General features: G+C 38.2%; 1 protein-coding gene across 1 annotated transcript in view; it reads left to right on the top strand.

The window, feature by feature from the left end:
* Positions 1–27,269, top strand: part of USP32 (ubiquitin specific peptidase 32) — a 127,996-nt gene that overhangs the window by 40,089 nt on the left and 60,638 nt on the right. The window contains exons 3-5 of the mRNA XM_050929690.1: positions 8,865–8,970; positions 9,631–9,749; positions 17,403–17,562. Of these exons, the coding sequence (XP_050785647.1) occupies positions 8,865–8,970; positions 9,631–9,749; positions 17,403–17,562 (385 nt within the window). The remainder of the gene's footprint in view (positions 1–8,864; positions 8,971–9,630; positions 9,750–17,402; positions 17,563–27,269) is intronic.

Here is a 27,269-nt window from a genome sequence, read left to right as displayed (position 1 = left end):
TAGCAAACCCTGTGGCTAATCTAGGAGTAATGTTGATTAGTCCAAAGGGGTTCTCTATCACAAATGTCTTAACTTTCAATTGTTTGTATATTGAAGAAAAGATAGAGGTGCACAAGTGATTCTAATTTGGCCTGAAGTGGAAAGGATATGCAGAATGCAATTAAAAAGGAAGGAAATACCCGACAGTGGCTTTTACTGTGGGGAGATTTGGAAATAATTTAATAAATTAGACTTCATTGGAAAGGTTCAAGCTAGGTCTTGTTTGCTAATCCTTTGTCTGCTGTTTTACATTAGGCTTGCCACATGTTTTCATTACAAAGTATAACTTATGGGACTGGAAAAGATGATATATGCCACTCTTTTTTTCATAGTCTACTTAAGCTAATGTCTGGGACTTGTAAATATTTAGTGGTTAAGTGCAGGATGAGGAAACCAAGTCTCTCAAAATGGGATACACATACTGTATAGTTCATAAAATGTGTGACCAGCGTGTGATTTTTCTTATATTTCTGAGTAACACTCAAAGCACTTTTTAGTAATTTATATAAAACAAATAGGAGCATAGGGGTGGTATCCACTTAACCAAAGATAAAAATGATCGCCACCTGATTGTACACACTGTTAGGTGGATTTTCTTCTGTAAAGACATTTTATTGTGGTTCCTGAGCTTTAATTTGCATTGGTTTCAGAGATTTCATAGAATGTCAGGATTGGAAGGGATCTCAAGAAGTCATCTAGTCCAACCCCCTGCTCAAAGCAGGACCAATCCCCAGAAAGATTTTTGCTCCAGATCCCTAAATGGCCCCCTCAAGGATTGAACTCACAACCCTGGGTTTAGCAGGCCAATGCTCAAACCACTGAGCCGTCCCACCACCAATGAGATCTTGGCCGTGTGACTTCCATTGATGGTAATAAATTGGAAAGCTAAATCCCCAGGCAAGCCTTGAAAATTTGGGGGATAATGACCACCTGTGGCATTCCAACCTCAGCATGAATTAAATGATTTAAGGCCCTCTGAAATTAAACAAAATTCCTATATCGTGCTGATATCTGGCCTTCGTCACACCACTGTCCCATAGCTGTTGGTTTTATCTCTTACATCCAGTCCCATCTTTTAAAACCATTGCAAATAAGGGCTACTTAAGTTCCATACGTATTAAGATCCATTCATATATTTTAATCTTTTAAAATAGGTTACCTCTCAGAAATCGGTTCTAAATCTAAATCGGAGCTTCGGTCTGTACAGTTTTAGTCTGAGGACCTGGTTTGAGGACCTCAGTTAACAATGTTTGTCTCTCCCATTGTGCAGTATGTATTAATGTCTGTTTCATTATGAAATTTGTCATTTTATTTAAGCTCTTCTGCTCCAGCTGGAAAACGTTGGTATTTTTGTGTCTGCTAGGCTTGGTTTTAGTTAAGCAAGGTTGAAACTTAGCACCTCCTCTCCTGAGAGGTATTGATAATCTCCGCACATGAAGTTGCCTTAAGTACACCGAGTGTCGTAAATCAGAGCTTCACAGTGAAGGCATCAATTTTGCCATTTCACTATGTTGGTATTGTTTTTTCGCTATACTTCCTAAATGAGTAGTGATGTGCTTTATTTCTTTAAAACACTTTTAAAACTGTGTTTTACACTGGAAAATAGATAGAGGGGTGATAAAAGATTATGGCCCAGGTATGTGCCTCTTGCCTCCAGACATAGAATGTGATTTGCTCTTGCCCTGAATAATGCAAAGACTTGGCCACACAGGAAATTCTTTTAGTGCCTTTTCCTTTCCAGCCATCTATTTCTTAGGTTCTCCACTTTTAATTGTGCTTTGTCAATTCCTCTGTCTCTGGTAGGGTGTTCAGTGCATAATGTGTTTGAGTAGAGAAATTTGGTAGAAATCTTTTCAGATGAAATATACAAGTTGTTAGAACTTGGAAGTAACGAGTATCCATATTTTAAAAATTCTAACTTCTTTAATTAAATCTCTCCAAAAACAGCTTAGCCTAGAAACTTTATTTGTTGTATTCAATAGTTTATTTGTGAGATATAGTGCATAGATATAGTGTGAAAAGATTTTATAGTTGGAATGTGTCACTGATTGCTGATGTTTGGGCTCTCTGTCAAAGTTTCTGAACCACTGGAAACTCTTTCTTTCCTAGTTAATTTACTCACATTTATTGTGAATTGTGTTCTTTATTTTAATGACACCAGAAGGAACATTTTTCATTTCCCTTGTAATATTATGGAGAGTCCTCTGTGTCTGTGCCTTATGAACTCTATAGGTAAATTAAGGACTAAGGACACTTGTCATTTTTGAGGAACAAGGTTTCTGGATTTTGACAGACTAGTTTGTTTTTAGGGCTTATTGAATTTTTTCCATTTTGTAGCAATTCTTTACCTGCACATTTTCATCTGTTACAAAGAAAGCATCCCCTTTTAAAATTCCTCCATACTTTTTAATTCTTTATTTCTTTAAAAGAAAAGCCTAATTTTGTCCTGTCTTTCTATCAAGGAAGAAAGTAGATGTAGCTCTACAATGCATTAAATGAAATCTTCTGTTAACTCATAAAACAGAACGGTAATAGAAATAATGGACATTTGTGTCTCAATTTACTATATATAACACTTTACACAAATAGTTACGATACGAGTACTATATTACCAGACTAAGATTTAAAAATGGGATTCCAGTCTTCCACAAAATAGCATTTGCACAACAAAAGCCGTAAGAGGTTTCCAGAATTTAGTTGTACAACTGATAATATAAGCTAAGGGTAAGACTGCAAAGTGCAGGATGCAAGTTACATAGCTGCCTACACAAACAATTGGCAAAGAGTCACTGGATTTTTCAATTTGCACATTCATGTGTACACTATGAACGAAGGCGGGATGACATGTACGAAATCTGTAATTGGAAGTTTGGCACCAGCAAAATATTATTCTAGTCTTGTCTTGTCATGATGGTAGCCATCCCATTTCAAGGCTACTTTTTGTAATGTGTGCCAGGCCATTTCTTGCTGCGTTTTCTGTGCTATATTTTGATGTATCATTTGAGCTTTCATTATAAAAAGTCAATTCACAAAGTGCATATTAAATTCTTCTTCCAGTATTGAACTATTCTAGAGAAGTGTGTATTACCGAATTTTTGAATGACTTCAAGTAAGCCTTTTTGTCGGGCTGACTTGGTCATGACAGCATGGTGTTTTGAGGAGTCTTGTAGCAAAGGAAGAATATACTGTACATTACTACACACACCTTATGTCATTGACATGCATAAAAATAAATGAGAGAACAAAATTACTTTACAAGATAATGGACATTGGGACAAATGTTCTGTTATACTCGTTTACTGTGAAGATCACACCAGAGGATTCCAGATACAGTACACACGTCATTTCAGTTTTTGTTTCATTGCTTTTAAAAATATCTTAGAGTAGATCTTTACAACATTAAAATTTCAGTAATTAACTCAGTCAGCTTCTTTTCAGATGCTGTGTTGAGTTTTATCTTAGAAAGATGAAACAACAGTATGTTGTTCCCATTTTGTCCAGTCACATTACCTTACTGTTAAACAGTGAATCAGCTTTAAAAGAACTCTTAATGAAGAAAAGAATCGAGTTAAGATGAGTGAAGAGAGCAGAAAAGGAAACTGAAAGAGAAGGTCTGTAAAAGCAGGCCTTTGTCAGTATAGATTTGTAATGCTTTTTATACATTAGGACAGCATTGCTTCCAGTCTTTTTACACTTGTACAATAGGATCATACATTGGCTAGTGGTCTAGAACAACACAGTTGTCCATTGCCGCCTCCTGGAGTGTTTACCAAATCTTAGTACTTTTGGCTTCCAATAATAAAATAAGTATTGTAATCCCAGTCACATTAGCTATTTTAACCATGCAGGTGCCTTTTCCAGTGAGTTTTGAAAAAGTCCATAAGTCTGTGCTGTCAAAATTGCATTTCTTTCCTGAGGTTTTGTCTTTAATCACAAAGAAGTTAGCCATCTGCTGAGGCTGGTTTGCTCATAAGTTTCCTTCCTCAGGGCTGCTCAGTCCATGCCTTGGATCTCTTTTAGAGAGTCGCTCCCACATCCCTTATTTCTGAGTGAGGCAACAAGCCACGTGTCTAAATGAGACAGCAGAACCACTTAATATGATGTTGTCTTAGGTGACTATGGTCAGCCCTGTTACACATAGTTATTGTTTAGTATCTGTCTGAGTTGGTGCATGTCAGCTGCCATTCATCTGCCCTTGTGTAGGACACACAGAGGAGGAGGAAGACTTTTTTTTTTTTTTTTTTTATTTTTTTTTACCATGCGTAGTGAAAGAGGAGATGTGAATTCCCCCTTCCCCTCCCCGCCCCCAATCTCTTCTAAGAACCTTCCCACTTACATTCTAGCCTGCATAATTTTGCCAGGAGTACTGCTTCTAATTCTCTTTGGAAGCAGGTCTGAAAAGTATAATGTTAGAATTGCAATTTGTAAAGAGCATGCTTTGTCTAAGATGGACAGCATTTACTTACAGGGTTTTAGGAACAAAAAGGCCTTATATGATTTACATGCTTAAGTAGTGTTTCGACTTTCCTAAACTTGCCCTTGTGGATTTTTTTCAGTTTAGAAAAGTGTCTTAGCAAAATAAATTCAATGAGATTTAACTGAGCGAAGCATAAATATGTACGTATCTAATTAGTTTAGCTTGGAACTTTCCTCACATACTTACTTATTGGTTGACAGTTACATCTAGGTTCCCATCCAAAAGAGTTACTTACCTTTTATTTAAAAAACAAACCAACAGTCCCCTCTGCTATTCAGTTGTGATTGTCATTTTTGAGGGACAGGATTTTCATAGCTCCTGGTGCATCCAGAATGAATTGTTGTTTTTTTTTCATTTGAAAGTAACCATATTAATACTTGAAAGCTAGGATAGCTCTTACCTGATCAAATGAGCTAACAGCGTATTTTTTAACGCTGTGAATTGTTTCCTTTCACTGCTAAAGGTAGATGACCTACATATGCAGTATAGCCTGGAAGACCTCTTACGGAATCAAAATGATTAAGAGTAGGAAGTGTGGAATTTAAAACTCTGACAGTGTGCATGGAGCATCTACAATCTGTTTATCCAAATAAGCACAAATTTAGCTTTTGTAATGTACCCCCTGGAGCATTTCAAAATGGGTTAAAGTGCATTAATAGAAGAAGATGATCCAAACATCTTCTGGGAAGCTAATCTATTTTTGTAGCATTATGCAACAAGCAGTGGAGTGAAATTGCAGGTTCTACATAATGGTTTCCTTAGAATGTGCTCCATCTGTACTGTAATATTTGAATTCACATACCTATGGGCGTCTTAAACTACCTCAGTGGAGAGCATTAAACAGAATAGATTGATGATGGAGAGTGGCACAGAGCTCATCTAACAGTGTGTAAGGCTACGTTTAGGTTTTGCTGGACATCTATCTGGTGCTGTTAGTAATTATGATGGTACCAATAGAGGCAAGATACTAGCACTTTTAGCACCATATTACCTAATCTTATTTGGTGATATAAACATAAGTGAACACTTGTCCCCTGTCTAGACTAGCACTGTGTTGCTGTCACTGATGGAAGAGCAGCAGTGAGAGTCTTCCCACAAATCTACTGTAGACAAGACTTTAAAGGGCTGTTACAGCAGTTACTAATTATAGTGAAACTAGTTCAGATAAAATGCAGTCAAATTATCTTTCCAAACATCTCGCTGGTGCTATAAACGTTACAGAAATTTGTCAATGACTGTGTAAGCAGCCATTCTAGCTGCCATTCCATGAGGTGGAACAGCAGTTTCCTTTTCTTAATGACTTTATAATATTTCTCTACAAGAGTTAGAGGGCGTAAATCAGTCATTGACAGCAGAGGAATGCCCTGCCCCTCAAATTTTCTTCAGTTTCACTTATTGGGAACCACCATCCTAGCGTCAAACAAATGCTCTTCTTGCTCCTAAATCTTATGCTGTTGTTATTGAACCTGGCTGTGATAACAGCTTTGAGCGGTGGTCCCCAACCTTTTTTGTCTGGCGGGCGCCAGATGACGAGCCACAGAGGACCGTGGTGGCGGACGAGCATCCGCCAAAATGCCGCCGACAAGCAGTGTCATCCAGAGGCGTCGCCGCTGAAATACCGCTGAAAATTGGCAGCATTTCGGCAGCAACACCTGTGGATGACGCAGCTTGTCGGTGACATTTCAGCTGATACTCCTCCACCAGCCAGTATATGGGCGCACTTAGATGCTCCAGCGGACCACCATGGCGCCTGCAGGCACCGCGTTGGGGACACCTGGAAAAGCCCAAAAATATTTTTATATGGTCACTTGCACCTCTTCTTGAGCTTCACGTGCCTGAGGTGCATAACAGACTGTCCATTTTGGGGAGAAAATGGATGAGTGTAAGAATTCATACCGCTGTGTTAATGGTACTGTATAAAACACAGGATATTTCTACATTAATTTTTTTGCCCCATTGATTTCTGATATATATGCTGATGCTATTATGCAAACTTCTGACTTAAGGAGTGTATTCATGGCTCCCGCTGAAGCCAGTGATAGCTGTTTGTGCACATTTGAAGTAATATTTGCATTTAATTCAGTTTTTGAAGTTGTTTACTGAAAATACGTATTGATGATGTGCTAAAAATGTGCTATTTAAGGGTAGTAAAATATTACTAGACAGGAACCTGCTTAACTGTAATGTTGATTGCTTTAGCACTGTCAAATATGGTTCTCTTTGAAATAACTGACTCTTGCAGAGTAAAGGAAAACTTAAGGCAGTTGCTGCTGAACATGGTCTGCTGGCCAAACCATGACCAGAACAGCATCATTTGTTTTGCTGTCTGTGACAGTAATATTTCCCCATCAGCCAGACTTCGGAGTCTATGGTTAGTTGCACAGTGCAGTATCTGTAAGAAAACCAAATGAGAAGACATGTATGTTTTAAAGTAATTTCTCTTTGAGAGTGTAACTGACTGCTTTCATTTCTAACATAGATTTCTCTTCCTATTAGTGGTGAGGTACTGATGATGCTTGTAGATAATGTAGTTAGTGAGCATTCTAATTCAGGAGGTGTTCTTAAAGAATAGTACAACTGGAAGTATGTGTTATAGAAAACACTTAATGCTTATATCTTCTCATTTTCCTTTTTCTTTTGTAAAGTTAGAGGGAAGGTGAAGTAAGTGACATATTGGAATAAACCTGTTAGTGATCCTTGGTTACTAAAATTAGTTGTTGCTTGTCCGAAAGTGACTTCCTGCATAAATATCACATCTATAAATATTCGACCAGTATTTAAATATGCTGGCTAGCTAAAGAGCAATGCATAAATTGGTCTATTACAGGGTTAGGCAACCTATGACACATATGCCGAAGGTGGCATGCTAGCTGATTTTCAGTGGCACTCACACTGCCCAGGTCCTGCCCACCGGTCTGGGGGGCTCTGCATTTTAATTTAATTTTAAAATGAAACTTCTTAAACATTTTAAAACCCTTATTTACTTTACATACAACTGTAGTTTAGTTATATATTATAGACATAAAAAGAGACCTTCTAAAAATGTTAAAATGTATTACTGGCATGCAAAACGTTAAATTAGAGTGAATAAATGAAGATTCGGCACCCCACTTCTGAAAGGGTGCCTGGTCTATTGTATAAAAGGCAAGTGCTTCAGTCCTGCTATTGACCACTTCATTGGTAAATAGTGGCTCCTTATGTAACTTAAATGTAAGCCACTTCTGTATCGAATTGACATCGCTCCCTTCAAATGAAATCTTCAATTCCAGTGACTTCCACAAACATTTCTACAAAATAAATTACTGAATAGTTTTTCATGTGACTGGTGTAGCTGAACTAAATGCTTGTATACATACTACATATGTTCGAAGGATATCCATGGAATAAACTCCCTGTTTTTGCAGCCATGTGATAAATTGTGGAACCTTGGAATAAACTGCATTTCATTTGTACCATGAATCTTCTTGCCTGTGTTGTGTCCACTAATCTATTTCTGTTGGGATTGCTGCTACTATTCCAAATTTCTGAGCTTTCAAACAGCCATTTTTTGTGGTCAGTAATTAATACAGCCACCCCAACCACTAAATAATAAAACCTGTCCTGTCCTTGACAGTGGGCTATCCATTGTGCATTTCAGATTGTGTTGGTAGAGCAAACAGCCACTAGACTTGGATCTTTCCCTGACCCGGGCAAGTTACCCATTCAGACAGCTGTGTGCTGAGGTCCGCCTGCTTCTTCTTTTCTATTGTGGAGGCCTTCAGCTTCTATGGAGCACATTGGTCATAGAGTGTGGGTGTGCCTGAATTCCTTTGGCAGGACAATCACTGTGCTTTCTCTCCCCATAGGTGATAGCATGGAGCAAGTTCCAACTCCTGCTTTACACACTTCTCTCCCAGTCCAGGCAGCAGTCTCTTTCCACAGGCCTGGACTATTGACTGCATTGTTTCTTGTTTCTCCTTGTACTTGAGGGAGATAGTTAACTTACTATCAGTGTAAAGAGAGAGAAAAGAAAGAAGGGCAGATGGGTACAAATTGTTTGTATTCAATAATCCTTCTGTTATTCCCATGGCTTGTTCTCAATCTACTCTTGAGGATGTTATTTCCCTGATGGACTATTTAAGATATCTTGGAAAGACCTTTTTGTAGGCATTGAGAATAGGAGATAGGAAACAACAGCAAACCTAATGTGACTAACAAGGGTCAGAAAAGCTTAGAAGGTGACTAGCCTAAAACAAAAACCAGAACCCAAACACAGCTTGTTGCTTTTATTTTTTCATCCTCACACTTTCAGTCTCCCTTTCGTAATTTAAAGAATGAAACTTAACTGTTTTTGTTTCATGATTTCTAGGTCATCTACTGTTCATTTGGGGGAACTTCCAAAGGGCTGCATTTCAATAACCTGATCGTGGGATTAGTCCTGCTTACAAGAGGCAGAGATGAAGAGAAAGCAAAATGTGAGTAACAAGTGCGTGTAATCAGAGTAACAAGGCGCATAGACCATAACATATGTAGAACATGCCTTTCTAAAGGAAAGAGTAAGTTGAGGTTTTTAATATGTAGATCTTGATTTTTATATGTAACTCAGAGCACAAGTTAATTAATCAAGACTAAGAATTTTTTTTTTAACTATGCAGATCTCAATATTCATTCAGGATTTTTATGTTTACAGCACTTAACAAAAGTGAAATGATCTGACATTACATAGTGAACACCCAAGTGTGTCTGGATCTTATTGAAAGGCTGTTGAGGATATTCTGTAAGGAAGAGTGAGAAAGAGTTCCAGTCTTAGTTCTTTTTTTTTGAAAATTTTTCATTAATCTAAAATACCTGCATAATGAGTTTTGTTAGTTTGTCTTCCTCTTAATTTGACTCTACAGTACTTGGTTTTCCTTTGGCTAGCAGATAATAATATACAGAAGGAAATATTTTTGTTAACTCCTTATTGAGCAATACCAGAGCTTAGTGGAATGAGCCTAAATAAGACTCTTGTGCTTTGATTACCATACAGTTATTGGCACTCTGAGTCAGGTTTAAACAGAATTTTTGAAAGCTTAACTGCAAAATCAGCACAACTTTTGTATTACATTTGTTTTAATCTCTCTCTTCTTACCTAGACATTTTCAGTCTCTTTTCCAATGAATCTGGGAGTTATGTTGTCCGTGAAGAGATGGAGCGGATGCTTCATATTGTTGATGGAAAAATCCCAGATTCGCTCAAGAGATGTTTCTTCGAGGTATGTCATGCAATTTTTAGTGCATTGAGTTTACAAGAGATGACAGTGTTACTGCTTTATTGGACAGTTTATTTTCTTTGCAATATACATGCATGTATGTACATTTTTCAAAAATAACTGTTTAAATACAGTATATATTCTAAGCTTTAAAAGTTGTAAATCCACATATGCAACTGCTGTTGACAGGAGCAGACAGGTGTATAAGGAGCAGACAGGGCCTGTGCAATGGCCCTGATCGTCCAGCACTTACACACGTGCTTAACTTTATATATGTGTTTGCAAGATCAATGCTTGTGGTTAAAACCATGCTGTCAACTATAGTTTAAACACAGATGTTGTTAACAGGGGTTTCCTTGTCCAGTGTGTACAGGGATTATTTTCTTTCTGAGGGCAATGGTATAATCTTACTCACTAAGAAGTTGAAGTAAGTTCTACTTAGAAGTGTTTTGTCTGTTTAAACACGTTTTGGTGGTTTTAGCATGGTTTCAGATTGTTTCTGAGAAGGAAATAGAGTACTCAGAACAACCATGTTAGTTAATTGGAGAATTCAAGACTTTAGGATAAGGATTAGTTTGTTGCGTTACTGAGTCAGAAAGTGGTGCAGTTAGCATGCTCATTGCCCTAAATAGAGTGATTGCATCTGAAAAGCGTGAAAGGTATTGACCTTCATCTGGTGGCTGACCACTGGACTATTATGGGGAAAAATAAGATTTTTATTTAAAATAATAGTGGAGTATACCATCATTAACATTGGCTTTAGACCAAAATTCCATTTGCATCAGAAGAAAAGTAAATTCCCAGCATTAATGTACGGTATACTATTGAATTACCGGATTAGGTAACATCTCTCCAGTTTTTTCAAGAGGTGATGTGAAATCTTTTAAAAAAAAAAAAAGTTGTTTGAGTTTGTTTGGCTTATCTGCAAAAGAAATTTCTAGTATTTGTAGATTTATGCATGAAGGTGGAAGTAAACAGCAACTAATTCTGCTGTAGGTTACTAACTGTATTACCTTTATAAATCTCATATGTTTTACGTTTAGATTACATATCTTAACACTGAACTCACTGATATAGCCATTTAAAATTTGTAAAAGTTTCTTTTTAATGTAGTACACTAAAATGTGTTGCCTTTTACACTCCAGTTTGATACAAACGTATAACCCTTATGTTCAAGAATACAGCAAATTAAACTTCTTTTCATTAAAATCAGTGGGAGAAAATCAAGTGACACATTTTCTTTCATATGTAAGAATTAGGTTTTATTGTGTTTTGCCTTTTGTTTCTGATACAGTGTAAATCAAAACAGATAATTCTGTTTGAGTCATCAACTCAGAAAGCTCTCTGCTTTTCAAAGCACCACAGTCCATTAAAAGGTACTTTTCCAAAAACAAATTGTTTTCAGTTGTCTTTGCAAAGCTTTCTAAGTCCCATTGATAGATGTGCCTTCTTCCTTTGCAAACCTTTCTATGCTACCTGCAGAAATGAGCAAACAATTGAAAAAGCAACCCTGAAAAAATAAAAAATTTAAAATTTAGTTTTTTTTCCCAAATACGTTTTTGCATTTTTAATTCAAGAAGTGGCATAGACAGTACAGCAGAAGATGTTTAGCTGACAAGTCATCCAGCACTCACCACAGCAGTTGTTATATTATAAAAATCCTTTCTTCCTTTTTTTTAAACAGTTCAACAATGTACATTTGGTTAGATTTGTTTTTTCTTACCACACCCCTAAACTGAAAGTAGTACTGTGCTCTTCAAGTACTTTTCATCCTTATAATTATTAGGAAGTCGGTTCACGGTTAGGGTTAAAACTAGGAGGTTGCCCAGGCTCTAAGATCTGGGTTTATGGGTCAGACCTCTGCCTATTTCCCACTCCCTTATCCTGTTTCAGCTGATCGTGTTTTCTACAGAAGCTGTGGATTACTCTGATTATATTCCACCCATGTCTTGTGGCGATTTGTGCTCCCTTAAGAACCTTTTAAGCATTTCTCCTATTGGTCAAAAGGTGCCCTGTTAGGTGCATGGATTTTGCCCTCATCTCAAGAAGCTGAGATCCATCCATGCAGAGCTCCTGTTGGCTTTGTGAGGTAGAGAGTAGGTCATTTGCCAGGTAGAGCATGTGAAAAATAGGTTAAACTTTCCCACGGAGAGAAGATGGGAGTATCTGAACTTTATCCCTAATGAGGGAGATTGAGCATTCGACAAAAAAGAAATTCTGTGAAATTATGCTGCTGGAAAGGTCAGTACAAATATATCTAAGCACTGTTAAATCAAAATCCAGCCAGAAAAAAACTACTGACCAAAGATGCAATTCTGAGTTCTCAGAGTTTAGGTCCAGCAAAGAATTCTGTAACTCTGTCAACATAGTGAGATAGTTTGCTGATGAAGAATCTGGAGATAGAATCCTTTTTATTTTTCCAAGACTGCTTGGAGGGGAAATGTACTCTGCTCTTTGACTGGCTAATATGACATATTCCTAGACAGATGAAAATCCTACTTTCTTAGTACACCTCTACTCCAATGTAACGTGACCTGATATAACACGAATTTAGACGTAACACAGAAAAGCAGCGCTCTGGCGACAGGGCGAGGCTGCACACTTCGGCAGATAAAAGTAAGTTCGATATAATGCGGTTTCACCTATAATGCGGTAAGATTATTTTGGCTCCCGAGGACAGCATTATATCAGGGTAGAGGTGTATTTACTTCTCCTTCATTGCTCGAAAAATTCATTCCTGCCTCTTATATCCAGACAAGGAAATGAAGTACCTACTGAGTCACACAAGATCTTTTGCTTGCTGGTGGGAGCCCTGTGTGCTCTTAACAAATATCAGGCAAGTCTTACGTTTGTGATGTAGAAACTTTATAGAGCATAATGTCTGAATTCTAACAGAAAGCCAGTGTTTTACTAGATCAAGATTAAGTTGCAATAACCTCCCTTCTTAAACATTCCTTAAAATAGAGAACTGGAAATTATCACTGCTGCGGTCATTCCCAGTTCAGCCACTGACTTGTTGCGTGACCTTAGTTAGGCAAATCTTTTAACCTTTCTATACCTCATTTTACCCAACATTAAAATAGGTACAACATATATCCACCATTCAAGTGGTTTGAAAGGCTTAATCTTTTTATAGCAAACTGAGATTCTCACAAAATGCTCATCTGTAGAGCAAAATATTAATCTATATTTCTCTGTCTGGTAATCTTAGTCATCAGTTTTTTTATTTTAGTTACATTGCTGTCATCTGTTCAGTATCAAAAGACTTCAGACTAGTGAGGCTTAGTCAACTTTTCACATTTCACTGAAAACTGATTTGTATTTTACCCGATGAGAGAAGACTATCTTACGGCTGCCTGACTTTATTAAAGAGAATGCTTTTGGAGTCTGTAGTTGTGGACTGAGTGTCCCTCAGCTGATCTGGCAATGATATTATGTTTACCTTATACTTAATTCATAAGTTCTTCATTCTTGGCAGAAGCCACACATTATATGTACTCTGCAAAGACCAGTCTGGTATTCACTACTTGTAAATTGTCCATCTATAGAGTATGATGAAGTATATGCTAAAATTAATTTAATAGTGTCCAGGATACTTTATGAAAATATTTCAGAAGAAGAATCTATCTGACTTGGTATAGTTTTCCAGTCTTACAAAAATGACTTGTATTGATCTTATTTTGAAATAGAAAAAGGACATCATAACCTCTCAACTGGGTTTATTGGTCTGTTAATCAGACTAGGTCAGTTTGGTACCATACTTTGGATAGTAAGAAAGCTTTGTTTCTGCTGTGGATCTTCCTTCCCATTGTAAGGCAAATGGATTTACTCTTTTGAGGATAAAAAACGAGGAGTCCTTGTGGCACCTTAGAGACTAATAAATTTATTTGGTCATAAGCTTTCGTGGGCTAGAACCCACTTCATCAGATGTATGAAGTAAAAAATAGAGGAGCAGGTATAAATACATGAAAGGATGGGGGTTGCTTTACCAAGTGTTAGGTCAGACTAACGAGATAAATCAATTAACAGCAGAATACCAAGGGAGGAAAAATAACTTTTGAAGTGGTAAGAGAGAGGCCCATTACAGACAGTTGACAAGAAGTTGTGAGTAACAGTAGGGAGAAATTAGTATTGGGGAAATTAAGTTTAGGTTTTGTAATGACTCAACCACTCCCAGTCTTTATTCAGGCCTTTATTCAGTTTGCAAATTAATTCCAGTTCTGCAGCATCACGTTGGAGTCTGTTTTTGAAGGTTTTTTTTGACTGACCTAACACTTCGTAAAGCACCAAGAAGAGACAGTCGTCATTTCTTCTGTGGGAGTTATAAAGGGAATGTTGATAGTCTTATCTCTTGTTTTTAATACTGTTAGCAAAGCTAGTAGAGTTTTCCTGAATTAAGTGTTATCAGATCGTTATATTGATGTTATCGAAAAACTGGCCATCTTTGATTCTGAGCTAAGTCATAGTCACATGTTTTATTCTAAATACATACTTGAGCAGACCATCATGTTTTGTTTTCTACAAAGTTATGCTATATAACCAACTAGTATGTTAACTTTCCAAAGAGTATTGTGTTTGCATCTTAAACTGTGCTTTTTGTAATACGGATTTGCAGTGTGTGTATGGTGGAAATGGGGATGGGGAGAAGACTGGGAAAAATTTGCTCTTTTTTACAAACAGGCATGATGTTTTATAGCCCCATTAAAAATTCAGGAAAAAAAAACTTACTACCATTTTAATAACTTTTGAAGAAAACATTGTATTAGCAGACTATCCATAAAGCTACATGCTTAACTGTGGTGTTCATACAACTTGGCAGGTGAAGTTCAGACTTTTAGGGGTAAATTTTCAGCATAATGCCCAAGGATTTATTGACAAACCCATTAAAATAAGCTTCATGGAGAAATCATGCATTGTGCTAAATCTATGTTCTCTGTTGTGACTGCCTTTCCTAGCAGAGGTGAGGAAAAACTGATCACCTGATGCCCAGAAGTGAAATACTAAATTGTCCCCCTCAATGCCAATCGGTGAATTCTGTAGTTTGAATATAATAAAACCTCTTGAAAAGCAAAGGACCTGTTATGCTAAAAATAGTTGTAGAGAGTTTCATAGACTAACTACTGCACATGATTGATCATAGAGTGAAAAACGTTGAAATGAGAGCTCAGAAAGGATGTGTAATTTCAAATGTACAAAATAGTATTTAAAAATGTCAGTTCTGTCAGTTTTACTATTTGGATTTACAAGCGTTTCTCCATTTGTTCTGTTGTTTGAGAGGGGAAAATATAAAATAGAAAACAGGATGTAACTCTTACACAACTTGGTCCTGCATCCAGTGAGGTGTGTTAAAAACTAAATTCCTATCTCTCAAGTAGGCATATTTAATTCTAGAACATAGTCTTGTTTCACTTCCATTTCATTCTGTTTCAATTTGTGCATTTTTTTCTAGGCACAGTGGGGAATTAACTGTTTACACATAAAGGAAAATTGAGGTAGCCAGACTCTCTTTTGCTAGTCTCATGGAACATAGCTGAGGGAAATCTACATAATGCATGTGAAATATTTTCTTATTACCTTTGAACTTCAGAAAGGATACAGGAAAACCTGAGGTTTTTTACATGGTTCTGTGTTGAAACAATAGTACAATGTGTAGCAATTTCAGATAGCATTTATTTAAAAATCATGCAGGTATTCTTAAAGGGATCTTTCACTTTTCTAAAATTTCTTTTCTCTTCCTTTGTCACGTCAGTTCAATTTGTTTACGACGTAGCAAACATGTCTACATGGGGACACCCAGGAAAATTAATCCAAATTAACTAACGGTGTGAATTTGGAGTGGATTACTTAAACTGCATTAAACCCCACTCTGAACATTCTTTATTTAGCCTTAAGTGGCCTTAATTGGTTTTACCTTAATTGACTTTGTACTGCATGTGTAATACAGGAGGGATGTAGAAAAGGATCCCAAAAATTATTTGGGGCTTGAGAAAATGTATTACACTGAAAGACACAAAGAGCTATATCTGATTAGTTCATCAGAAAAAGATTGAGAAGTGTCTTGACTACATTGTATTACCTTTATGGGGAGAAAATACCAGGTACTAAATAACTCTGAAATCTATCAGAGAAAGATATAACAAGAACCAGTGGCTGGAATTTTAAACCAGAGAAACGTAGATCAGAAATTAGGCATACATTTTTAACAATGAGAGTGATTAACCATTGGGACAAACTATCAAAGGAAGTGGTGGATTTGCAGTCTCCATGTCTTCAGATCAAAACTGGATGCCTTTCTGGAAGATATGCTTCAGTTAAATACAAGTTATTGGGCTCAATTTAATGTCCTGTGATGTGCAGGAGGTTGGAATAGAAGATGTATTTGTCCTTTAAACTTTAAGTCTAAACTGTCCTAAAACTCACCTGGTAACATTGTCTTCCTTGGCAGATACTCTTGCCAGTGCTGTAAATATATATATAAAAATAAAGTATACACCCATGAAAGTCCTGGATTGACAGAAGAGATTTTGGTGATAAACACCCTGAGTGTGTGAGTGGCAGTCCATAATGAACAGATGTGATTTAAGCAGCAGCATGTTTAGAATTTATATGCTGTAAAGCTTACTAAAAGTCATAACGGACACAAATGTACCCGCTTAAAAATGTTACTGATAGCGTGCAGCCCGCAGAAACTGTTTACAGCTAAATCTCCTTTCTCACTATTTCTTATAATAAACTATTTTTAGTAGTGAACTAGTTTAAAGTAGTTGACTTTATCATAATAGCAGAGAAACCATTTAGATATGTTTTTAGTTTTTAATATTTTTAGCCTTTTTCAGATCTGGCCTGCTTGTGGTCATTAAGGATTCCAAGGAACTCTTGCAAATTAGGAGTGTCAGCCTGGGGGTCCTAACCAGATTCCAGCTTAAACAGTGACATTCTGCCTACTTCAGTCTTCCTTGCTGTTTCAATGGCAGTATTTTTCTTCATTTTGTGCCCTAAACTATTTGTAGTGTTGTTACTTTATATTACCCAGCTGCTGTGTTTCACTCTAATGTGGTTGCACTTCAGTGATGGATGAAATCTTCGTTGGGTGTAACTTGTATATTGATTTTTACATATATTGCAAAATATTTTGGAATCAATGGGGTCAACAGATGTTGCATAAATCTAATATGATGGTTATAGTCACACCCATAAACTTCAGTAGTCCTATTAGTATTTGTCAGTTTTCTACTAATAAAGGGATTCAGACACTTTCACTGCATGGATGTAACAGGACATATTTTGTGCTCTATAGAATCTATTATCTGGGATGCTCAGGGTATTATCAGCTACCATAAAAATACACTAAATTTGATTTAAAAGAAAACAACCTTGTGAGTGGTAGGAAAGTATTATCCTTATTTCACTGAGAGAAATGTGTTTAAATGACTTTACCAAGGCCACACTGTGTCAGTAGCAGAGGACTCTTTCTTCTCAGTCTAGTGATAGATTTCAGGGCAACGTGGAAGAATTGACATCCCATGGACATTGTTTCAACACTTGTTTTTAGAGGAGGTTGCCACACTCTCTCATTCATACAGCTTGATATTTCATGTTTACGATTGTTGCAGGAGAAGAGAATGACTTACTCAGTTTTCCTTCCTTTTATTGTAGGGTGAAAAGGTAAACTATGAAAAGTTTAAGAATTGGTTATTGCAGAACAAAGATGCTTTCACGTTCTCTCGTTGGCTGCTATCTGGAGGAGTGTATGTTACACTCACTGATGATAGTGACACCCCTACCTTCTATCAGACTCTGGCCGGAGTCACTCACTGTAAGTAATTGGCATTTTTTGCTGTGTAAATGGGTATCTTTCTTACAGAGCTGGCCTACGCTAATCAGAGTTCAAAAAACTTAACTTTTGCCTCTTTCTGTGGTCATTCAACAAATCGCTTCTGCTCCATTAAGTTAAGCTACATACAGTTCCACTGTTGAGGAATATTATTTGTTGCCCACTCTAAAAAAAAAATTGTTTTTTAGGGGAAACAGTACTGAGGTCACAAGATTTGTTTTAATGGATGTCAACTAAGTATGATTTTTAAATGTTGTAATGTGCCAAATGGAAAATATATTTTCCATGTATCTTCCTTTTTCTAATTAACTTAAGCAAAACGTCTTATTAATTTGATTCCCTCTTTTGTGCACCAAGAATCACAGATATCAGCACAGATCTATAAATAGTATTTCATAAACGTCACTGCTATCTCTTAATGTTTGCATTTCTAGGTGCAGTGAACAATGTTTTAGCTTTATTTATAGTCACAGATATAAACTAAACAGTGTGAAACCCGGTCTGCACTTGCATATAGGAAAGATCTCCAAAGAAATGTAGATGGAACTCTTTTTCTGAGTCCATCCTGAAGTAATATTAGGGCCATTTAGATGATATGAGGTGCTATTTTTCAGAGCCTGATTCATTTAAGAGAAATTTCAGGTAAGCATAATGTAGTTTCAATTGAATGTATTCGTCTACTTTTAAAAACTGCGTGTATTACAGCTACCTCTGGAGCAACATTTAAGTGGTAGATAAATAATCCTTGTGTAAAGTTTTCAAAGGACTTAAGTATCATTTAGGATAGGAAGGATAATATTTGGTCAGGCTGCTCCCAAATTCTTAACCACATCTGGTTCATTTTGCTGTTCTGCCACAGACTTCGTGTGTGACCTTGAGCAAGTTATTTCATCTCTGTGCCTCAGTATCTCAGCTGTAAAATTATATATAGTCTGTTTTCTTAGATTTAAATAACTTCCCTAAAAGCTCCTATTCTGAGCTCTAGGTGCCCTTGGCATCAGTTGAAAATACAGTACATATCTTTGATTGTTAATGATTATCCAATGGCATGTTTTCCCCTCAAATGCATACAACTGCAAGGCACCAGCATGTAATACAAACATTTACATTGTGTTAATGACTAGGGATCTCAACTGAGATTGGGGTTCCAGAAGCTGCCAAGATTTTATAGTCTGAACAGGAAAGATACACAAAGGGTGGAAGAGGAAACAGAGGCACATAGGAGAAATGACTTAGCTAAAGTCACATGGCATGTCAGCAGTGGTAGAGCTGAATAGATCTCTTGAGTCCCAATCCAGTGCCCTGTCCATTGAATTGTACTGCCTCGCCGAATCAAATCAAAATCTAATATCCTCCACCCCCCATATCCAAAGAAAATTTCATTTTCTAAGCTTCTCAATATTCCCCACCCAAACACCGATTCAGACTTTGACATTGCCCAGATGATTTCACTTTCATTCTGCAGACCAAGGTAGGGGAGGGGGCTTTGAGGATCATACTTGTTCTATATCAAAGGCTGTTCGTTGGATACATTAGTGTATGTGAGGTGTTCAGATATTATGGTGGTGTGAGGGCATGAGTAATTTCATGGGTTCTTCAGGATCAGTGTTCCCTGTTAAAAAATAAAATGGAATGAAGCTGGTCATACTGTTTTTGTGTATATATCCTTGCATCTTGAAGAAGCCAAGTAGTTTATTTTTACTAGGTCTTGTGAAAATTATGAGCAACGTGGAATGTGCTGGTGGAGATTATAAACTGTATTAAGTAAATATGTGTGAAAGGTAGCCACTTTTGGCAATTTATAAGGTGAGAAGTCAACCCAGTCACAGGCTCTTTAAAAATTCAAGTTACCTTCACTTCCCTTAAACTAAATACCAGCCACCAGATTTGCGAACTCTGGCACTTGCACTTCTTCCAGTAGAATGTATGGCTGCTTGAATTGTAACCAATGCCCTATGTCGTCTGAGGAAGCTGGAGCTAAATCCAGCAGTAAGGGTCTTGGATTCTGTATCACCAGAGTAGTAAACTAGAGTCCTTTCTCAAATAGATGCAGCTTTGTATTGTACTTAGCTGTGTGTGTGCCCAGGACACTGGAGATGGAGAATTCTGCTTATGAGTATTTGCCAGGATGGCGCTCGTGCACTGTGGCCCTTGTCCCTTCCCTGCCGCATCAGGGTGGTGCCAGTCCATGCTCCTTGGTTCCTTCTCACTGCTCGTGGCTAGAATCACAGCTTTCAGTCTCTGTTTCTGAGAAATGTTTCTTCGTATGTAATTGTTAGTAGCACCTTAGATTAAGTTTCTTATTTAGTATAGTATTAGAGTAGTTGGCTGTCTTGTGTGATGCCCTCAACAGTGTTCAAGCTTGTCCGTCATGTAGAGTGGCCAACCCTAACAGTGATCCCCACACGTGGTGCTTGCTGTATCTCAGCAAAGAACACATCAGAGAGTGGTAGTCCATCTGCTGGTCATTCACAAAGAGAACTCAGGTGATGAGGGACTTGCTGCTGAAGCAGCACTCGCTGGAGCAGGTGATGAGCACTGCTTCGGCTTCGAGGCCCTCGTCTGATTGGCAGTCACCTTTGGATCTGGCAAGTGATGTCACTCCATGCTCAGGCTCTGGAATTTTCCCCCAGGAGGAAGAAGGGTCATTCTCTCTTCTGGAACAGTGAGGAAGAGGTCAGCTAAAATGAATTAGGACCATTCCAGGGCTCAGGGAGGCTCCTATTCATTTTCTAAGAGGAGTGCTGGCTGGCACCATACTTTCTCTGGCACATGGAATGGAGGATGTCCATCTAACTGCTCCCCTGTACCACTCAAGTCTGGTTCCAGCCATAGGGCATCCGTTCAGTCTGCTGCCGAAGTCATCAGTACCAGCACTGGCTGTCTCAGTGCTGACAGCATATCAGGCAGCATTAGACCTGTGTTGCATCTCAGTACTAGACTCTCCACTGGTTCCAGAGTTCACTGGTACCATAGCTTCTACTGACTCACTCTCTATTGTGCCCTTGGCACCTTCTGGCTGCATCGCAGAGCTACAGGGATTGTCAGCACCACAGCTGGCACTATTTGGGCCTGAAATGGTGGAGTTGATGTGAAGTCTAGCTCCCTCTACATTGGTGCATCCTGTGGCACCATCGTTGTCTTGGTAGCAGATCCCTTCATCTAGTTTGGTACTCCCCTTAGCCTCAGTACTAGCGCCTTTCCCAGTACTGGGTGGGAGAGCATCTCATTTGGTACTGCCAGTGCTAAGCCCCCATTCCTCTTCAGCACCAGTGCCTTCCCTGTATTGGGCTTCATATGAGTCTGTTTGCCCCATTGGGGTTGGCTCCCCCATTGTCACTAGAGAGCCTCTGGGATTCTTCAAGATCCATATTGGGGTCATCTTCCCCTTCATCATCAAATGGGTGCCAGAGATTGCCCTCTGATCCCACTGGTATTAAGTATAGGCATCTGTCCTACAGTCAGGACAAGGGCTCTCGGCCAGGTATCTGTTGTCCCCCAATGCCTTATCCGTATGCCCAGTGGCCTCCTTGGAATCCTTGTGGTGCTCCTTGGTTCCTGAAGTCCCATTCCTTGACCTGTTCCAGAGCAAGATTACCGGTCAGGATGGTGGCTTCCACTCCCAAACCATCTCAGCTGCAAGGGACCACTAAATCCATTCCCCCAGGAACCTCCAGGGCTTTTCCAACCACAGCCTGTGGTGCAGGAACAGGATCTATTGTTGGTGATCAAACTGCCTCCTCATCTCCCTGGACAGCTCTGCCATGCTGAAAACTTCCTCTCCCTTGGTGCCTGAGGACTTTAAAATGTATCTGGACCTCCTGAGGCGTATGACTGCTACCTTCCCATTCATAGGAAGTCAGTGTTTTCAAATCCTGTGGCAGTGAGGTACGTGAGAGGAATCACTTGTTTCCACCTGCTGGTTAAAGAGCTGGTTCCTTTGTGGAACCTTAATACTGTCTTAGCAGCTCTTATGGGGCTTCCTTCTGAGCCTCTACCAGCTTCTTCTTTCTCCTCTTTGTGTCAGAAAACTGCTTTGCTTGTGGCACACACCTGCATCACATCTCAAAGAACAACAGTTACAAGTAGGTAACCCTTTTTTCTGCAGCTGCTTTATTGCACATAGAGATTTTTAGTTAAATATGAAAAAAAGTATAAGCCAGTAAAGTACCCCTTTTATTTATTTTTATATTAAATGCAATTTATTTAATGATGTTCCCACGTTATCAGTTTTAGATATTTCACCCCCTCCAGCTTAGTTTTTGTCTTTTGGTTTCCAACTGTTTCCCTTATGTTTTTGGACTGCAACCCTGCACAAGAAACTTTATAGAGGAGATTTCCTTAGTGTATGCCCTTTAACCAGGGCCCCAAGTAGGACTGGCTCTATACCATTCCCCCAGATTCCTTGTTTTAGGCTCCCTTCATCTCCTTATCACTGAAGCTGAATAATTTTCACTTTTCTGATAACTACGTGAAATTCCTCAAAAAAACTCTAATACACAAATACTGTAATTAAAAAGATGAACAGTAGAGAGAGAAAAGAGCAGACTAAGTCAAATTAATAGAATACGTAGCATAAGTAGGCTGACTCTCTTTTTTTAAAAAGTTTGTCTAGATAAGCTCACCTTGCATTTGGTTGTACTAAAGTTCTTTTGGCTGTGTGTGTGTATGTGCGTGCTCACCATTGTCTATCAAAATCACAACTTTTAACAATTACTTTGCTGGCCTCTATCAAATCCATGTGTCACAAGTATCGCTCTATTTATAGGCTGTTGAACTCCTTTGATTGTGAAGGTTTATCGTACTAGAGTGAGGTTATATTAGCATTTCAACATGGTTATGTCTAGTTTGGTTGGTTGTACTTCTGGAGGAAGTGCAATAGTCTCTGTTTTCCATTTAATGGCTATTGTCTCTTCACGTTCAAGTGATACCTTTCAGGTGTCTTAGGTGTTCAGCTATACAATCTCAATTCCGGCTTTCCAGTTGCACCTTTGCAGATATTGCCCCCGCCCCCCCCCCCCCCCCCCCCGCAAAAAAACCAAACCAAAAAACAAAACAAAAAACCCCGCTTCTCAAAAATGTTGACTTTTTTGGCTAGATTTAATTGATTGTGCTTTGGCACAGTAATTGTCTTCACAGAGTGTTAACCTTGAAACCAGCTTATCTGCCTATTGAAAACAGAAGAATTAACATTGGTAAAATTTTAATCTGTTTGTTTAACTGCCACAGATTTTTTTATATTAACAGACGAGCGTTGCAGAAAGTATCCCAGGAGAAACTTGAGCCTTGACTTCAGTTTTCTTTAGGAATTTTCAGGCTTTGTTGGCTATACTAGCTTGTGCTGTTAGTTGTAGCTACAAGTTTCACTGGTAAAGGAAGCAGAATTTTGAAGCATCATCAAATATTTATTTGTTGTGAAATTTAGAACCTTTACTGGGTGTTTCAGCAGGAAGCAGGTAGTGTCATGAAACTGAACCATTTCTCTCACAACTCACCCAACTAGTAGTTTCTAGATCAGGGGTCAGCAACTTTTCAGAAGTGGTCTTCCGAGTCTTCATTTATTCACTCTAATTTGAGGTTTTGCGTGCCAGTCATACATATTAACATTTTTAGAAGGTCTCCTCCTATAAGTCTATAACATATAACTAAACTATTGTTGTATGTAAGGTAAATAAGGTTTTTAAAATGTTTAAGAAGCTTCATTTAAAATTAATTTAAAATGCAGAGCCTCCTGGGCTGGCGGCCAGGACCTGGGCAGTGAGTGCGCCACTGGAAATCAGCTTGCGTGCGGCCTTCGGCACATGTGCCATAGGTTGCCTACCCCTGTTCTAGATAGTTGAAAGTATTGCCAGTTCTTTGATGTCCAATTTTTGATGGGCCATTTGCTCAGCAATATAACCTCATAAGAAATTGTATTTCCTTTGTTAGGATTAAAAGAAACAAAAAAAACCCTCCCAAAAACATGTATTTAAAAAGTACATTAGGTGATGCTTTCTTAAATATTCAGCCACATGTAGGATTTGAGCAATGAATCTTGTAGCTTAAAATCCTATATATGGCTTTGACTATATAGAATTGACTCAAACTGTGGAATACACAGCTGTGTAGCAAAGAAGTTAAGCTGTAATTAACTTAATCTAGTAAACCCACAGAATTACTAAGAATAGGTTGTAGTTTCAGGATAAAATTGAAATACAAACTTTGTCAATTATTTACCTATTAAATATAGCAGATGAGGATGAGAAAAAGTGCCAGGGCTGTAAATATCACATCAAATATTGGAATGTGGAAAATTGACTAGAACATGCTGATGACAACCAGAAAATGCAGCAAAGAATCCTGTGGCACCTTATAGACTAACAGACGTTTTGGAGCATGAGCTTTCGTGGGTGAATACCCACTTCTTCAGATGCATGTGGTGGAAATATCCAGGGGCAGGTATATATATGCTAGCAAGCAAGCTAGAGATAACGAGGTCAGTTCAATCAGGGAGGATGAGGCCCTGTTCTAGCAGTTGAGGTGTGAAAACCAAGAGAGGAGAAACTGGTTCTGTAGTTGGCAAGCCATTCACAGTCTTTGTTCAATCCTGAGCTGATGGTGTCAAATTTGCAGATGAACTGAAGCTCAGCAGTTTCTCTTTGAAGTCTGGTCCTGAAGTTTTTTTGCTGCAGGATGGCCACCTTAAGGTCTGCTATAGTGTGGCCAGGGAGGTTGAAGTGCTCTGTTAGTCTATAAGGTGCCACAGGATTCGTCTGTTAGGATTCTTTGCTGCTTTTACAGATCCAGACTAACACGGCTACCCCTCTGATACTTGCAACCAGAAAATGGTAAACTCTTCTGCCTTCCGCTGACTATTGTGCACTATTTCTTTTCTATGATGCTGTTGATGATTTCCCTAGTGGTCCCAAAGGTCAAAAGAAATGTCATTGTGTGATTTACACAATACAAATTCAGCAGCAATGAAAATATAAAAGGGTTGACTAGTTTGGAGATGATTGTATCAGAGCATGAATATTTTTTGTGTTCTGATATGCACAGAATGTAACCCAACTTCATTATTCTTTAGTAGAGATTATTTTAACCATGTGTTCTTAATTCAATTGCCCTCATAAAGTGAGTGCTGCTGTGAGGTTTTTTTTCCTGTGAGTAAAGACTGACTTCGGTGCTTTTTGCTTGGATATTTGCCTTTCGAGAGAACAAGGCACTTGAAAAGATATTTAAAAAAACAAAAGTAAATACTGTTAGCGAAGTATAATGCAAAGTTGCTTATTTTCAGTTCTGTTTTAATGTAATCTGTGAAACTTTATAACCAAGGTTTACTAGTCTATTTCCTGGATGCGAACACCCAGCTGTTATTTCATAGGATGCCCTTTGCAACTGCATAGTTTAAACAGGCTCCAACCATTCTCCCCTCTTATTTTCCATTAAACTTCCTGAATAATGTGGCACGGACATGAAAAATTGCTGTGATAAAAATAATGGAAGTTATTAACATTGATTTAGAAACATACAGCAAGTGTTTATTATAAAGCATCAGTGACTCCATTTAGATTTGTTTAATGAGCCACGATATCAAGGAAACATAAAAAGAATTATAATTTTTCACTTGTAAATAACATTTATGTTTGAATGCAGATGAGTTTAATTACATTTCTCAGCACAATTGTAAATGAAATTTTGAAATCACGGTAAGTTGCACACACTTGCCATTTTTAATCAAATTTTGTTCCATTTCACCTAAATCATAAATATTCTACAATGGTAGTTATTTCTGTCGAAAGCTACCAGAGTAATTTTGTGATTTAATTTTATAGGGTTTAAAAGATGTTTTGGGATGAGAAGGAGAGAAACTTTTAGCCGTGTGTGTGTGTGAGAGGGAAATATTATTTGTCTTACAGTGGTTTGAGGAATATAACTCTCCTAGTGAACAAACTTTATATGTCTCTCAGTTGTGGAGTATAAGACTGTGAATTCCATACCTCTTGATTTTTAACATGATTTTATTGAATAGTGAATGTAAGAGTAATAAGCATATAAGCAAGACTATAATCCTGTCAAGGAGTTTCAGCGAGACCATAAATCAGGAGTGGAGCTTAAGTGCAGTGTCAACAGGTCTCTTAATTGGCATTTCTTTGTTTAACATTATTGCGTATCTCTCTTTAATAATGTATGGTTTTATATTTAAAACACTGCTTACATTCCATAGTCTTCAAAGCAGTGTTAAGAATCAGGAAGTATATAATAACTTATTCTGCACTCCAAAACAGAAGAAAATTCAGAGTTTGTAATGCTGGCCAAGTGCTTGGTGGGAAGAGAATGTAATACCCCCAAATCATTGCAAATAATTAATCATTGCAAATGAAGTTTCTAACATTGTATGGCACTCCAACAACCAAATACAGTATTTCACTAACAGCATTCTTAGCCACATGAGACTTCACTAGGTGACATACCTAGACTGTTCAGCCTTTCCTCAGGCAGCAGGGTTAGAACAGAGATCCTCCTGCTCCAAAAGCATAGGCACCTACCACTTGGTCTAAAGGGGAACTTTCGTTAGCTGTTCTCAGTATAGGGCCTTATCACTGAAGTTCTAACGTTTACATACTGGTCAACTTGCTATTAATATAACAAGTATCAGAGGGGTAGCCGTGTTAGTCTGGATCTGTGAAAAGTGACCAAGAGTCCCGTGGCACCTTATAGCCTAACAGAAGTATTGCAGCATAAGCTTTCGTGGGTGAATACCCACTTCGTCAGATGCATTAATATAACAGTATGCCATTTAATACCGCTTTGCTTTTCACTCCAGTGTTTTAGCCCTCTGTGTTTGTACAAGGATTATGAATGCCTAAAATTCTTCCTTTAGTTACAGTTAAATAAATTGTTTTCTACTTTTCCTCCTCTCCTTGTTCCTTTACTTTTTTTTTTCTTTTTCTTTTTCTAGCACCTACAAGTGCACTGGGTGCTTCTGTTTTACTGTGGCTAGGCAGAATGGCAATAATTACTCTTTTTTAGAGGATGGGTTATCCCTGTAAATGCATTTAGATCTTTTTAAGTCAGTTTGGGGGTGTTTTCAAGATGTCTCTAAATGTAAGGTGTTGTCCCACAAACTTAGACAGGATCGTTTTAGGGGATAAGACAAAGATGCCACATTTATTATTAATCCGTAACTATTAGCAAATACCTTAATGCTTATACACATACACTCACACACCAAAATGTTCTGCAGCTGCTGGATAGTTACCAGTCCTGATTGCAGTTTGAGTTCGCAGCTTGGGATTGGAGCTCGTGGCAGCTAACTGGCCAGGAAAGCTGAGCACGAGGAGGAGCCGGGTCTCTGTCGGGCGCGCACCGATGCTCCTTGACGTTGGTAGCAGAACGTTACCCAAAGTCTCTCATCTCACCCTTCCCTTTTTATAGGAGTTTAGTTTGGATTCAAAGTTCCTAGGTCTCGCTGTGTCACGCCGCCTCTGGGTTTGCTTGATCACCCGTCAATTGCAGGCGTGACTGTCAGCCTGGGACCTGGCTTTGATCTTCCTTCTGTTGTTTCTTTTTAGGGTGGATGCTTCTTGCTTGAGTTAGGGCTGTTATCTAGTTCTTCAGCCGTTGGTATTTGAACTTTATCTCATCAGGACGGGCTGGTGCTGGAAGTTGATTCTATCACCCATGCATACCTCATTCACACATCTCAA

Source organism: Gopherus flavomarginatus, chromosome 19 (assembly GCF_025201925.1).
Source record: "Gopherus flavomarginatus isolate rGopFla2 chromosome 19, rGopFla2.mat.asm, whole genome shotgun sequence".
In the NCBI taxonomy this organism is placed as follows: domain Eukaryota; kingdom Metazoa; phylum Chordata; order Testudines; family Testudinidae; genus Gopherus; species Gopherus flavomarginatus.
This window is presented reverse-complemented; position numbering and strand designations above follow the sequence as displayed.